Raw genomic sequence first — 14,313 nt, forward strand, 5'->3', positions numbered from 1 at the left:
AATAGACGTGTGGCCTTGCGGAAGGGCACGCGAGTTAGTTATTTATTAGAGGGCCAATCGGTGGTGACTGTCCAATGACCATTCTCCAATTAGATTTATGAGATTTTTGTTATTCCCTTTGCGGTGACTGAAGGTCTATCAGTTCTTGCGTCCTTGGAGTCCTGGGGTGGCGACTCTGAACAGATATCCGCTGATTTTAATCCTGATTTATTTTAATATCTGTTTCATGTGAGGTCAAACTTATCTGGTACGATTGATGGAGGATATTTGTGAGGTTTGATCGATCGGAAAGAATTTGTTGTCTGTGCAACAGCACCAACCCAATGACAGAAATGGTATTTTCGCACGATAAATCATCTCCAATGCAAAAGCGTGAACACATGCTGGGTCGTGCAAGCACGCTTAATCCAAGGTCTGAGCGTGAAGAATTGGATGCATACCCGGTGGGAAAAACTGGTTAATGAATTTATGTCTCTTCTAAGCGACTAACTGTGCAGCAGCATGCATCACCGTATTTCAATCAGCCGAAGAAGCACTAAAGAATTCCTATGATCAGATGTTTGTTGTTTATTGTTATAAAGTATGTTATGGCGTTTGAAGATTCTAATGACCTGTTCGTTTTACTGTTTCTTCCACAGATGAACCTGAGAACGGGGGCCTTTGTAGGCCTGCTATGTATAGGGCTGGTGTCGGCCCAATTGAACTACCAGCCAGAGTTCCTCTCGGCTGGTCAGGGTTTCCGTGCTGCTTCACAATACCGAAGTAAATCAGTTTTCAAACGTCAAGCTCCGGGTGATGGTGCTGATGTAATACCGCATGATCAAAAGAAACAAACTACTTTCTGGTGGGTAGCGCCAGACTCTCCTTTCAAGGCTACTAAAATCGGTGGCGGTGTGCAGTCTCCTCCGGGCGCTAGTGAAGATGGAGCTTCGGGAGCAGCAGGAGCTGCAGGTGCCGGCGGAGCGGCTGCTGGGCAGGCTGGGACAGCATCAGCAGGACAGGCAGGAGCTTTTGGTTCAACAACATCATCACAATCTAGTTTTCAGGCTACTGCTTCGAGATCGTTCGGAGCTACTGCCGGACAAACCGGCCAAGCTGGCCAAGCTGGACAAGCTGGCCAAGCTGGACAAGTTGGACAAGTCGGACAACAGGGAGCTAGTGGAACTTCTACTTCGGTCCAGGCTACCGCATCTAGGACAGTCGGTACCCAGACCGGAGCAGTAGCAGGTCAAGGTCAAGCAGTTGGGGGTATCGGAGGATTCGGTACCACCATCTCCAGGACCTCGACCGCCACTACACGAACCACAGGTATCCAAGGTCAGGCTGGAGCATTTGGACAAACAACCAATACGCAAGCTGCTGGTACAAACACCGTGGCTGGGGCCACGCGTACCAATACGTTCACAGCAACAAATCAGGTCAACTCACAAGGCGTTATTTCACCAGGACAACCAGGTCAGCCAGGTCAGCCGGGACAACCAGGTGTAACCGGCGGAGTGCGAACTACCAGCACATTCCGTAAAACAACCGCCACAACAACGACAGGAGTTGCTCCAGTTCCTGCTCCTGCACCACCGCCACCAGTCTATACTAACACTAATACAGCTACTACTATCTCTAGAAATACTAATACAGCTACTAGCATAACCAATACGCAGCAGCAGCAACCGCCGCCGCCTGGTACTTTCCAAACTAATACTAACACAGCTACAACTTCTACCTTCGGGGCTGCTACCAGGACCGATGTAACCGGTACAAGAACCGATCAAGGGCCGCCTCCTATCTCGCCAAGTAATTCAAGCTTTTCCTCTAGTACAGCGTTTCTCAAACTGTGGTTCAATGTTCCAAGAAAATAATTGGCACGCATTTTAAAATTATTCCATAAATTTTATGATCAACCATAATTAGTCTGAGTATCGCTGAACTGGAAGCTTTATTGTTCTTCTGTTGTTTTGTTATCTCCTTGCTATGAGTAGCCTAACACTCATTTTTCTCGCTACCACTAGCATCAGGTATTGGAGGATCCAGTATTACACGCTCACAGGAAAACACCGGCACTGGCATTAGCACACACACCATCACCAGTGGTGTCAACCTGCAGCCATTCTTCAAAAAGACCACTGTTACATCGCATGGTTACGACTATCCCGTCCCGACGACGGTTCCATGCTACGAACCGAACAAGGTTTGTACACCGAACGAGTACTGTGTCAACGGATTGGTCCAGGAGAGCCAGCTGAATCTGTTCAACACCAACAACCAGGTAAGCAAGATTCTCGATCTATACAAGGAGGGAAAAGATTAATCAATCGCACGAGGGTCGCCTACAAACGATGACTTTTATTGACGACGAGAAAATTGATTAATGTGTCCTTTCGGTAACGATTTGAAGCGGCACGAGTAGTATTGTTGCTGCGTGGACTGATTACTATAACGACTGACTAGTTTGACATTCTGAAAGATGCGAGCACGAGTAAAAGGTCATCTCGACTCAGTTGGAATGTGGTCCTATTGGTCCGAAGAAGAAAAATCGCGTTTACACCCTTCTGCTTATGATGAGACACCAACACTTCATAACTATTAAAATTCAAGTTATCTGCCCCAGCTCGTTGTGTCAATTCGAAGCTAGCAGACTATAAAAAAATTGGCAACATCTCGCGCATGTTTATTGCCGAACCCTTGCCTCTGGCGAGGAGCCATAGCACCACAAATATTGTTCAATCACCCATAGATGACCATTTTCGGTTCGGTTCAACCTGTTTGCTTTGGCTGTGCAGCCTCCTTCTCGGGCCGAATGGCAATGGCAATTGGATAGCGCGAAATGACAAGTGCTGGAGACCGTTCAGAAAGAGAAATATAGAGAGTTCACCGGGCCACGGTGAGACGCTGCATGATGTTGACAATTTATGAAACGTTCCATCGATTGGGATATTTTTATCGAGTGACCATCAACGTTCAAATGCATTGGAATTACTTCTTGAATGCGCGAAAAGTTGTCGATGGTGATTCGTTTGGGTTTACGGAACTTTTGTATATTGAATATTGATTCAACTTTTCGTATTTGAAATATTCGTATTTGAAAATAACAAAAACAGAATTCCGGTGAAGAAAATAGGCGCTAAATTATTCATAGTTATCGACATTTTTTAAATGTTTTTGAATTACCTTGCGGAAAAAATTGTGTGTATTCGAAAATCACTCTCCACGACGTCTATTACGTATTATGACCTTCTTCTTCTTATTTGTATTACATCCCCACACTACTGGGACAAAGCCAGCTCGCAGCTTAGTGTTCATCCAGCACTTCCACAGCTATTAACTGCGAGGTTTCTAAGCAAGGCTACCATTTTTGCATTCGTATATCATGAGGCTAACACGATGCTACTTTTATGCCCAGGGAAGTCGAGATTGGCACCGGGAATCGAACCCAGCCGTTCTCAGCATTGTCTTGCTTTGTAGCCGTGCGTCTAACCGCACTGCTAAGGAGGGCCCCAAGGGTATTATGATCTACTATAGTCAAATTATCCACTTCAGAAATACCTTGCGTTAACACCACTTAACAAATCTAACTCCCACTGGTTCAATGGTTTCACATTGCGTTAGAACTACATCAACACTTCCATTTACTATCAACGGTTAAATATGGCCGTAGTATGAAGTGTTGATAATTTATCTTATATTATTTGTTTTAGAAATATTCTTACACCTAAAGTGTCCGGCTTATCTGTCTTCAGTTTTCAACTTTAGTTTATATTTTGTTAATTTAATTTATTTTTTAATATTTTTTTCCAAAATGAGAATTAACTATAAAATTCTACCTAATATGTTAACGTTACTTTTTCTATATCAGTCGACAAAACAAAATGCTACACCACTAGCATCCTAAATTTATTTTAAGCATCATCAATGAGTTGGACTTGGCCGAGTTATCTGCTGAAGGAATCACACTAAAGTAATGTTTAAAAGAATTCTTGGCGGAATTTTCTTAATCGTTCCTTTAGAAATTCCGGAAGAATTCCTTAGGAGAAATTTTTCCAAAAAACCCTAAAGAAGTTTCCGAAAAAAATACTAAAGTTAATTTTTAAGAAATTTCCTTATGTATTGTTGTACGACCTCCTAATAGACATTTTAAAGAATTCTTTGAACAAATTGGAAATTCTAAAGTTTCTCAAGTTCTCAAAATAACTGGAAGAGTTGCCGAAAATTTTATGAAAGAATTCTTGAAGGAATGTTCTTTTGGATTTTTAAAGATATGTTTCAAATGAATTCCTCAAAAACCAACCGCATTTCGAGGGAACTTTTAAAGAATTAATAAAGAAAAACCTAAAAGAATTTAAGAATACATTTCGAAGGAATTTCCAAAGGTGTTCCTGAAGGATTTTTGAAAGAATTCTTGAAGGTTTTTTTTTTGTATGAAATTCCGAACATTTTTTTAAAAGTTTTCTGATGTTTTTCCAATGAAATATTGGTTTGAATTTCTAAAAAAAATCTGTAGGAATTTCTGGTGAAACCTCCGATGGAATTACATATTAAAAAGTTTTTCAAAGAAGTTCTGAAAAGAATTTTCGAAGATATTCCAAAAGAATTTCTGAAGGAATTCCTAATGGAATTATCGAAGGATTTTACGAAAACATTTCCGAAGGACACTCCGTGTTGTGTGGAGAAAAACCGAATGAATTGTTCCAGGTCGCTCGTTCTTGGGCCGCCAGTCGCCAGTGTCCCTGAACATCGGATCGATTGCACACAGCAATCGGAGCTGTGTGAGCCGTCAACTTCTTCCAGGTTCTCTGCTAAACATGACTTTTGCTGGCCTCTCTTCCGGGATACGCACTACATGTCCAGACCACTGTCATCTGCCGTATTCTATCAGTTTGCCTTTGTCTGCATTTTTGTACACTTGGTACAACTGGATTCATGCGTCTGCGTCATGCACCATTTTCACCGCCAAGTATTGAACGCAGTATTTTCCGCTCAAAAACTCCGAGAACTCGATAGCCTGCTTCTTGTAACGTCCATGCTTCATGGCCATACAGAGCTAGTTTTGCCCGTGTCTGTAGGCTGCGAGATTTTAGCTGGCTACGCAAACCGTAGAAAGTCCCACTTGCAGCCGCAACACGTCTTTTCACCTAGCGGTCAACGTCATTATTACATGTAACAAGTGTTCCAAGATATATGAATTCATCGACATCCTTAAATCACATCTCATCTATTTCCACCGCGGGACCAACACCGTTTGCATGTTCTTTGCCAGCAACCATGTACTTAGTTTTGACTGAGTTTATTATCAGCCTCATTCTTTCAGTCTCCCGTTTGAAAGGTACGAAAGCCTCTTACACTGCTCTGCGATCTACACCAATGTAAGGCTTGTTGATGATGGTTCAGTTTCTTTGCACACTAGATCTTAGAATTGCACCTTCCGGAGCTATGTTGAATAGCAGATTAGAGAGCACATCGTTCTGCTTCAACCAATCTAACGTCACCAACGAATCTGGTATCAGCCTAATTAGCTTTGCCGGAAAGCCATGTTCTAGCATTGTTTGCCACAGTTCGTTTCACATCACTGAGTTGTACGCTGCCTTTAAATCAAATGATGAGTCCGCAAGTTGTATTCCCGGAAATTATCAAGGATTTGTCGCAGAGTAAGCATCTGGTCCGATTCTGTTTGTGCTCTCTCTGTCCGATTGTCCAGTCAACAATAACTCAAAGTGCTCCTTCCACCTAGCAGCCACCCCTGCTCGGTCGGTCAACTGATTTCCGGAGCTGTCATTGATCATGACTGGTGCCGGTGCGCTTTTCTTGCGCATGTTGTTGATCTTTTTGTAGAACTTCCGTACGCCGTTTCTGGTAAATCTTCCCTCTGCCTTCGAGAGTACTTTTTCGTCGTGCCCCCGTATCTTACGCCAGTGTATTTTTTTTCTCGGCTGCCCTTCATTCTGTATATAGTTCTCTATTTTAGTATGTAGTTGCTCCTCACCTGGGTTTTCTCATCTGTCGCTCTTCGGTACTCCACAATAGGGTGCCAATGGAATGTATGGCAAAAAATGTGTCACCGAATTTCAAAAAACGACATTGCTCACAAGTTTCATTACCCAAAAATATGACTCCATGCATAATTTGAGTTTAATCGGACATGATTTAGAGGTGCCTAAAATTCATCAAAGTTTTGAAATTTTTACTTATGAAATTTTTTTCCAAGGGGGGACAAAGGAAAAGTTGGAAATCGAATTTTTGTTTTTGATGCCAAATGACTTAAAAATGCATGAAACGTCGAGATCTAAAGCCATTTAAAAAAAAATAAATCGATTTTTTCTCTTAGAACATTTTTGAGACTTTTTTTCAGATGATGAAAATTTTTTTCATCGGATTTTAACACCGGACGATACGCAAACGTTTTCGTAGCCAAAAATATCCCCCTATGCTAAATTTGAGCTAAATCTGACATGATTTAGGGGTGCTCAAAATAATCAAAATTGAAACCTAATTTTTTTTTCTCATGGGAAGAAAAAACCGAACGTTACGCAAACATTTCCTAAGCCCTAAAATATGCCCCTATGCAAAATTTGAGCTCCATGGGGCATGATTTAGGGGTGCTCAAAATCTTGCCTTCAAAGTTTTGAAAATATCAGATTGCGACGTTTCATGCATTTTTAAGTTATTTGGCATCAAATACAAAAAATCGATTTTCGAACTTTGGGGGCTTGGAAAAATTTCAATGGGTAAAAATTTCAAAACTTTGATGAATTTTAGGCACCCCTAAATCATGTCCGATTGAGCTCAAATTTAGCATGGGGCCATATTTTGGGGTAATGAAACTTGTGAGCAATGTCGTTTTTTGAAATTCTAAAATGTCATTTTCATTGGCACCTTACTCCACATCAACAAGCTTTTGTGTTGGTTAATGTTAAGTAATTAGTTGATTGAGACACCCTAATGATACTAAATTCGTGAACAAAAGTTGAGATTTTTCCCACACCATTCCGATCACTCACCTACACCACAGATAGATAGTAATCGGCAAAAGCTCCCTAAAATGTTCGTTTCTCTACAAACGATCTCTGTACTGATCCTATACCTAGATATAAGACAGCAAGAATCTCGCAATAGTCAGTCGAATACAAACTATCAGTCCAATCGCATCTACCGTGTTATTTCTATTCCGTATAACAAGTGAGCAATAAATCCATTCGTCGTATCGTAAAATTTCCAGTTCACCGCGTTAAGTGATTGTAAGAATTCCGAACATAAAAGTTGGTCCTTCGAAGAGCCGGATCACCGCGCGCGCGTGAAACTCGTGAAACTGTGAAACTTGGTCGTGAAAGACTGTCTAATCGTGACAAGTGATAAAGAATAACGCACTTATTGTGTGCGAAGTCACAGTGTAGTGCACCGCATTTGCTTTAACAACTGGACGATCAGACATTGTTTGTGCTTGCCGCAAGTTAAGTCCCCACCGGGGTGAAGATTCGAAGTGATTCCGCACAGTTCGGATAAAAATTGGAAATAAGTGCGGAAAGAAAGGCAATCGTTTTGCTGGATCGATCGTCAGGTGGCTTGGGCACGCTTTGGTGGCTTGGCTTGGGTCTACGAAACTGAACTATTGTTGGGCCGCACAAAGGAGGTGAAACAATCAACCCTTCTTCTGTGCCGCAGACTGTAAGTACGCTACGCATGCATGATAGCAGCCCGGCTGCGGGGATCGTTTTGAGGCAAATAAAGTTAGACTACTACAAGGTGATCAATTATCACTAATTGCTTTTGGTTTTGGGAGTGAGTTGAGTTATCCTGACGCAGTTTAAAACTGTCCTTGCTCGTCGCTATCGAAGTTGTGGTGGTGCAACGTTTTTTCGAGGAATTATTTGCGATTTTCTGTTCTGTTGGTCGATTTTAGGGATTTTCGGTGGATTTTCTGACCCTTTAAAATGGCACCAAGTTTGCGCGCTCTGTCTCGTCAGGAGCGATTTTGCATTGACTCAATGAACAACCTCATTAGCCTGACTACCACATACGATGAGCAAAGAGACAAAGGCTTTCTTGAAGGATGGCTGCAGCGGTTGGAAAAAGTGTTTGCCGAATTCCAATCGATTCGTTTGCAGTTAGAGCTGCGTGAAGATAACGATGAATTTGCGGATGCATCGGAAACTATTTCCGTGAATGAAGATGCAAATAGGAAGGCTAGAGATGATTTCGAATGCAATTATATGAAGGTGTATGGGTTTATTGTTTCTAAAATGCGTACCCCTGAACCTATGCCATCTTCATCAAATCAAAATGTCGTTGGACAAACGAGCACGCTTGCAGATTCATCGTTCGCTCGAATAAGGTTACCGGAGGTCAAACTTCCTACCTTTGACGGTACCTTAACACAGTGGTTGACTTTTCGTGATGCTTTTGTCAGTTTAATCGATTCTAATCCCCAATTAAAACCAATCGACAAATTCTCCTACCTCGTTTCGTCGCTAACTAAAGAAGCGAAACGTGTGATTGAATCGATAGAAATTACCTCGGTTAATTATTCAGTAGCTTGGGGACTACTTGAAAAGAGGTTCGATAACAAAAAACTTGTCGTGAGAACGTATATCGAATCATTGCTTTCAATCGAACCTATGCGCAAGGAATGCTACGACTCCTTGGCGCGCATCATCGATGAGTTTGAGCGGAATCTTAATATGATACAGAAAATGGGGATAGAAACCAATGGCTGGAGTGTTTTACTGGCGCATATGCTGTGCGCACGCTTGGATGGTGCTACGCTGAAACAATGGGAGCAGCATCACGCATCCACGGAAGTACCAGAGTATGAGGACGTGCTTCAATTTCTGCGTGGACATTGTGCTATATTGCAGTCGCTATCATCGTCGAAAGTTCGTATTCCGGACCCGCCTAAACAGGAACCAATTCGATCGTTAAAAACAAAGTTGAGTCATGCTGTCACCGCAAGCACTTCACTGAAATCATGCTCCTTCTGTAAGCAGTCGTCGCATTCCCCCTTCCACTGCGAAACTTTTCGCAAACTGCCAGTATCCCAACGTTTCGAACTAGTAAAGAAAAATTCGCTTTGCATAAATTGCTTCTCGCCATCCCATATTATGAAACAGTGTCCTTCCAGCTGTTGTCGAGTATGTGGACAAAAACATCATACAATGTTGCACCAAAATACCACGCTTCGTCCGTCAGATAGTGATTCGATTCCAAAATCCACTCAAATGCCTCCTCCTCCTCCCAATCATGTACCATCCATCCGAAGTACTACAGTTCTGCCTCAGTCCTCCACCTCTCAGCCTCAGCCCTCCACCTCTCAGCCTCGCCTGTCATCTACTGCAGCTGTTCCATCCACCAGTGGTGCATCTAGCAGCTACGTACCGACGGCTCTACTTGGGAATGTTCGCAGTGTCCCCTTGACCGTTTTGTTGCAAACCGCCGTGGTGAAGATTGCTGATTATAATGGATATGCTGTATGGGCTCGTGCATTGTTGGATCCTGCGTCGCAGATTAATTTGATGACGGAGCAACTCTCGCAAAAATTGAAGCTTCGGCGACTGAAGACCCACCAGGAGATCGGAGGAGTTGGAAATGCTACTGTCGTTTCGTCGTACCTCGTCGATGCAAGGATTGAGTCGCATTGCTCCAGTTTTGTCGCAGATTTCTCTTTCCATGTACTACCAGGAATCACTCGTGAGCTACCGGCCAAGGCACTCAACACCAAAGAGTGGAACATACCTGCTAATCTCGTTCTAGCTGATCCCACCTTCCATCAGCCTGGCCCTATCGACATAATACTAGGGATGGAAGTCTACTACGAACTCGTCGAAGAAGGCCTAATTCGTCTAGGATCCAATCTACCAGTGCTGCAGAAAACCGTTCTCGGATGGGTCGTGTCCGGTAAAGTTGGATCGACACCATCGGCACAAATCAGCTTTGTGCATGTCTGTAGCATCAGTTCACTCGAAAATCAGTTGGCACGCTTCTGGGAATTAGAGTCTTGTCAATCCAGTAGTACATTTTCCGTCGAAGAAACGCTTTGTGAGGCTCACTTTGTTGCAACCACCAGCCGTGATGATAATGGACGATTTGTCGTTCAGCTTCCGAAAAGATCAGCAGTCCTTTCAACACTCGGTGATTCCAAAGAAATCGCCACTCGCCGTTTTCTCGCTCTAGAGCGGCGTCTGAATGCCAACCCGCAACTGAAGCAAGCGTACACGGAGTTCATTGAGGAGTACCATCGACTTGGTCACATGGAAGACATCACGGACTCGAAAGACGCAGAAACTCACACTGTCTCGTATTATCTGCCCCACCATTGTGTCATACGACCCGATAGCCTGACTACCAAACTCCGGGTAGTATTCGATGCCTCGTGTGCTACCAGCACAGGAGTTTCGCTAAATGACGGACTTATGGTAGGTCCTGTCGTCCAAGATGACCTAGTGTCGATTATCTTACGCTTCCGGATGTCTCGGTACGCGATTGTGTTGACAATGTACCGACAAATTCGGCTCTCGCCGTTGGACCGGCGATTTCAGAAGATACTCTGGCGGAATTCTCCATCCGAACCAATACGCACATTTCAACTTTCCACCGTGACGTACGGAACGTCATGTGCTCCGTACCTCGCCACCAGAAGCCTTATGGAACTCGCCAAGATAGGAGAAATTTCTCACCCACAAGCCGCTGGGGCAGTTGCTAAGAACTTTTATATGGATGACCTTCTAACCGGCGTCAACGAAATATCAGAAGGCCAGCAGTTAAGTATTCAAATGTGGGATCTCCTGCGATCAGCTGGACTTTGCCTTCGGAAGTGGTCCTCGAACTGTCAAGCTATTCTCGCTCCACTACCACCCGGTATGCGAGACGAAAGGACGATTTTTGATCTGGAATCCTCGGCTCCGATCAAAACCCTTGGGTTAAAATGGCAAACAACCACCGACGAATTTCTCTTTGACGTTCCCGAATGGAACGAATCTCCCATTATCACCAAACGGATTGTACTATCGGACGCGGCTAAACTTTTTGATCCGTTGGGATTAGTTGGGCCTGTAATCGTGCAGGCCAAAATCCAGGATGTCTGGAGAAGCCAAAGGGGATGGTATGAAACCTTGGACGATGAATTACAACAAAGGTGGCACGAATTCCGGCAAAACCTTCTCGCCCTCCGGAATCTCTCGGTGCTTCGCTGGGTAGTTCCTCTCGTCGAACCCTCATCGATCCAAATTCATGGATTCTGCGATGCTTCACTGAAAGCATATGGTGCTTGCCTTTATGTCCGTGTGGCATCCAACGATGGCACTATCAGCGTGAATCTCTTGACAGCGAAATCGAAGGTAGCTCCTCTCGCTGATTCTCGGAAGCAGAAAAGAGTCTGTTTACCTCGTCTAGAACTTTCGGCGGCATTACTCCTCGCCCATCTATTCCAGAAAGTGCAAGCTGCAATCAACCTCGAAGCTCAAACGTTTTTCTGGTCGGACTCCACCATAGTCTTGCATTGGTTATCCGCTACTCCGTCCCGTTGGAAAACCTTCGTTGCCAATCGGGTGTCGGAGGTTCAACATGCAACCGTTGACGGACGATGGGCTCATGTTCCTCGCTGTCAAAACCCAGCGGACATAATTTCGCGGGGAAAGGACCCCGAAGGCTACCAAATCGTGGTGGCACGGACCAAAATTGGCCTTCCTTAACTCCCACCTATGATGAAAACTTCAACCCTGAAGAACTCGAAGAACGGAAGGTCGCTCTCGCTATCCAATCCGTACCTCCGAATCCTATTTTCGCGCTGCGGTCTTCGTACAATGCTCTACTGCGAATAGTTGCATGGATACAAAGGTTCCAGTTCAACTCGAATCCCAATAACCGAACACAACGGCGGTCTGGTGGTCTATCTACTGTGGAAAACGACGATCCCTTGCGATGCCTCGTTCGAATCGTTCAACGCGAATCGTTCCAGAATGATTATGCTTCGATGTCCAACTTTGAACAAGTCAAACCCTCGTCTAAATTGATAAATCTCAGACCGTTTTTCGATGATGATATCTTGTGAGTCAGTGGTCGACTTCGCCATGCTTTGATCCCTGCTGACCGGAAACATCCATATATTTTGCCATTGATCCACCCTTTCACTGAGCTAGTTACACGATATTACCATCTAAAATGCTGCACGCAGGACCCCAGCTGCTCATCTCAAGCCTCAGGGAGAAGTTCTGGTCATTACGTGTCCGAAACATAGCGCGAAAGATCGTTCATTCGTGCATTAACTGCTTCCGTTGCCGCCCTCGCATTACGGAACAAATCATGGGCGACTTACCAGTCGAACGTGTCTCGCCTACGATGCCCTTCTTGAGTACCGGAGTAGATTTGTGTGGGCCTGTTTACTATCGCCATCCTGATCGTAAAACCAAGCCAATCAAGGCGTTTGTCGCCTTGTTTGTTTGCCTATCGATAAAGGCAGTTCATATAGAGCTCGTTGGGGACCTTTCAACGGGATCGTTTCTAGCTGCCCTCCGACGTTTTGTGGCTCGAAGAGGGAAACCTAAGCTGATCCAGTGCGATAACGCAAAGAATTTTCTCGGAGCGTCTCGGGAGTTGGCAGAACTAGCTAGGCAATTTCGAAGTCAGGAGCAGCAATCCAGCATTTCTCGAGCGTGTGCCGAAGACGGCATAAGTTTCAAATTTATCCCTCCTCGCTCCCCGAACTTCGGTGGCCTGTGGGAGGCGGGCATCAAATCTCTGAAGACCCACCTCAAAGCCACACTGGGAAACGTCGTTTTGACTGCTGAGCAACTAACCACACTTTTGACCCAGATTGAGAGTTGTATGAACTCGCGACCTCTAACCCAACTATCAGCGGACCCAGAAGACCTGGATGTCCTAACACCAGGGCATTTTTTGATACACCGTCCGCTAATAGCCATTGCGGAACCTTCGCTGGAAGATGTACCTCCGAATCGACTCGACAAATGGCAGGAAGTTCAAGAGTTTCTCCGCAGACTTTGGAAGCGCTGGGCCACAGAATATCTGTCCGGGCTGCAGCCTAGAACCAAATGGACCCGCGAGAAGGACAACATCGTTATCGGAACTCTAGTTCTGGTGAAAGAAGACGGACTTCCACCCCTCAAATGGCGCTACGGCAGAGTGACCCACATCTTCAGGGGAGATGACGGGAACATTCGCGTCGTCGTAGTGAAGACGAAGGACGGAGAGTACCGGCGCGCGATTTCCAAAATCTGCGTGCTGCCGATAGATCATCCATCGTCGCTCGTACACCACGAGCCCGCTAATGACAACTGATGACATCTCTCTTCCATCGCAGTGTCTGTTCTGCGCAACAACCGGGGGCCTACGGGCCTCCGGTCCATGTAAGTCTTGTTTGTTTAATGAATATTCAAAAAGCTCAAGGAATTTTTGTCTCCCATCATAACCGGCCGCTGGACGAGTGCCACAATCCGTGGGCACGGGCGCTACAACCCACAACCACAGCGCTGGACATTCGATTGACGATGACGGAAGGAAGGAAGGAAGGACGAACGACGCAGACCCGGGCGACGAACGAATACCCTGATGCATCAGTCATGGACCCAGAGCCAGCCGCTGATAGAGCAAGATCGACAGCCGAAGTAGTGTTTATCAACAGCTGATCGTAAGATCGGCAACGTCCAGTGTATATGAAAACCGATTAGTCACGTGTTGTAGCCGATTGTTACTGTATTAGTGTAGATCTCCGATCCCAGTCCCGGTCACCTTAGGGTAGATAGGTTAAAAAACTAGTTTTTAACGGTGGCCGGCATATGTTAAGTAATTAGTTGATTGAGACACCCTAATGATACTAAATTCGTGAACAAAAGTTGAGATTTTTCCCACACCATTCCGATCACTCACCTACACCACAGGTAGATAGTAATCGGCAAAAGCTCCCTAAAATGTTCGTTTCTCTACACACGATCTCTGTACTGATCCTATACCTAGATATAAGACAGCAAGAATCTCGCAATAGTCAGTCGAATACAAACTATCAGTCCAATCGCATCTACCGTGTTATTTCTATTCCGTATAACAAGTGAGCAATAAATCCATTCGTCGTATCGTAAAATTTCCAGTTCACCGCGTTAAGTGATTGTAAGAATTCCGAACAGTTAATTTGAGTAAAAAGAACCTCTATGGTTCTTGAATTGATCGCCTCGTGGACTTGTTGCTCCAAATACGTTCAAATTTTCTCCAGCTGGGTTGATTGTTGGTTTTTCGGTATGCCGTTTTATCAGGGCTGCGATATCTAGTCATGTGATGGGGCTGCCATCTTAGGAATAGCTAACGTGGGCCGCCCCTATC

The 14,313-nt window shown here is 44.7% G+C and overlaps 1 protein-coding gene across 1 annotated transcript in view; it reads left to right on the top strand.

The window, feature by feature from the left end:
- Window positions 1-14,313, top strand: part of LOC134216437 (mucin-5AC) — a 196,255-nt gene that overhangs the window by 57,865 nt on the left and 124,077 nt on the right. Inside the window, exons 3-4 of the mRNA XM_062695326.1 lie at window positions 639-1,791; window positions 2,007-2,263. Of these exons, the coding sequence (XP_062551310.1) occupies window positions 639-1,791; window positions 2,007-2,263 (1,410 nt within the window). The remainder of the gene's footprint in view (window positions 1-638; window positions 1,792-2,006; window positions 2,264-14,313) is intronic.

Source organism: Armigeres subalbatus, chromosome 2 (genome assembly GCF_024139115.2).
Source record: "Armigeres subalbatus isolate Guangzhou_Male chromosome 2, GZ_Asu_2, whole genome shotgun sequence".
NCBI classification, from domain to species: Eukaryota; Metazoa; Arthropoda; class Insecta; order Diptera; family Culicidae; genus Armigeres; species Armigeres subalbatus.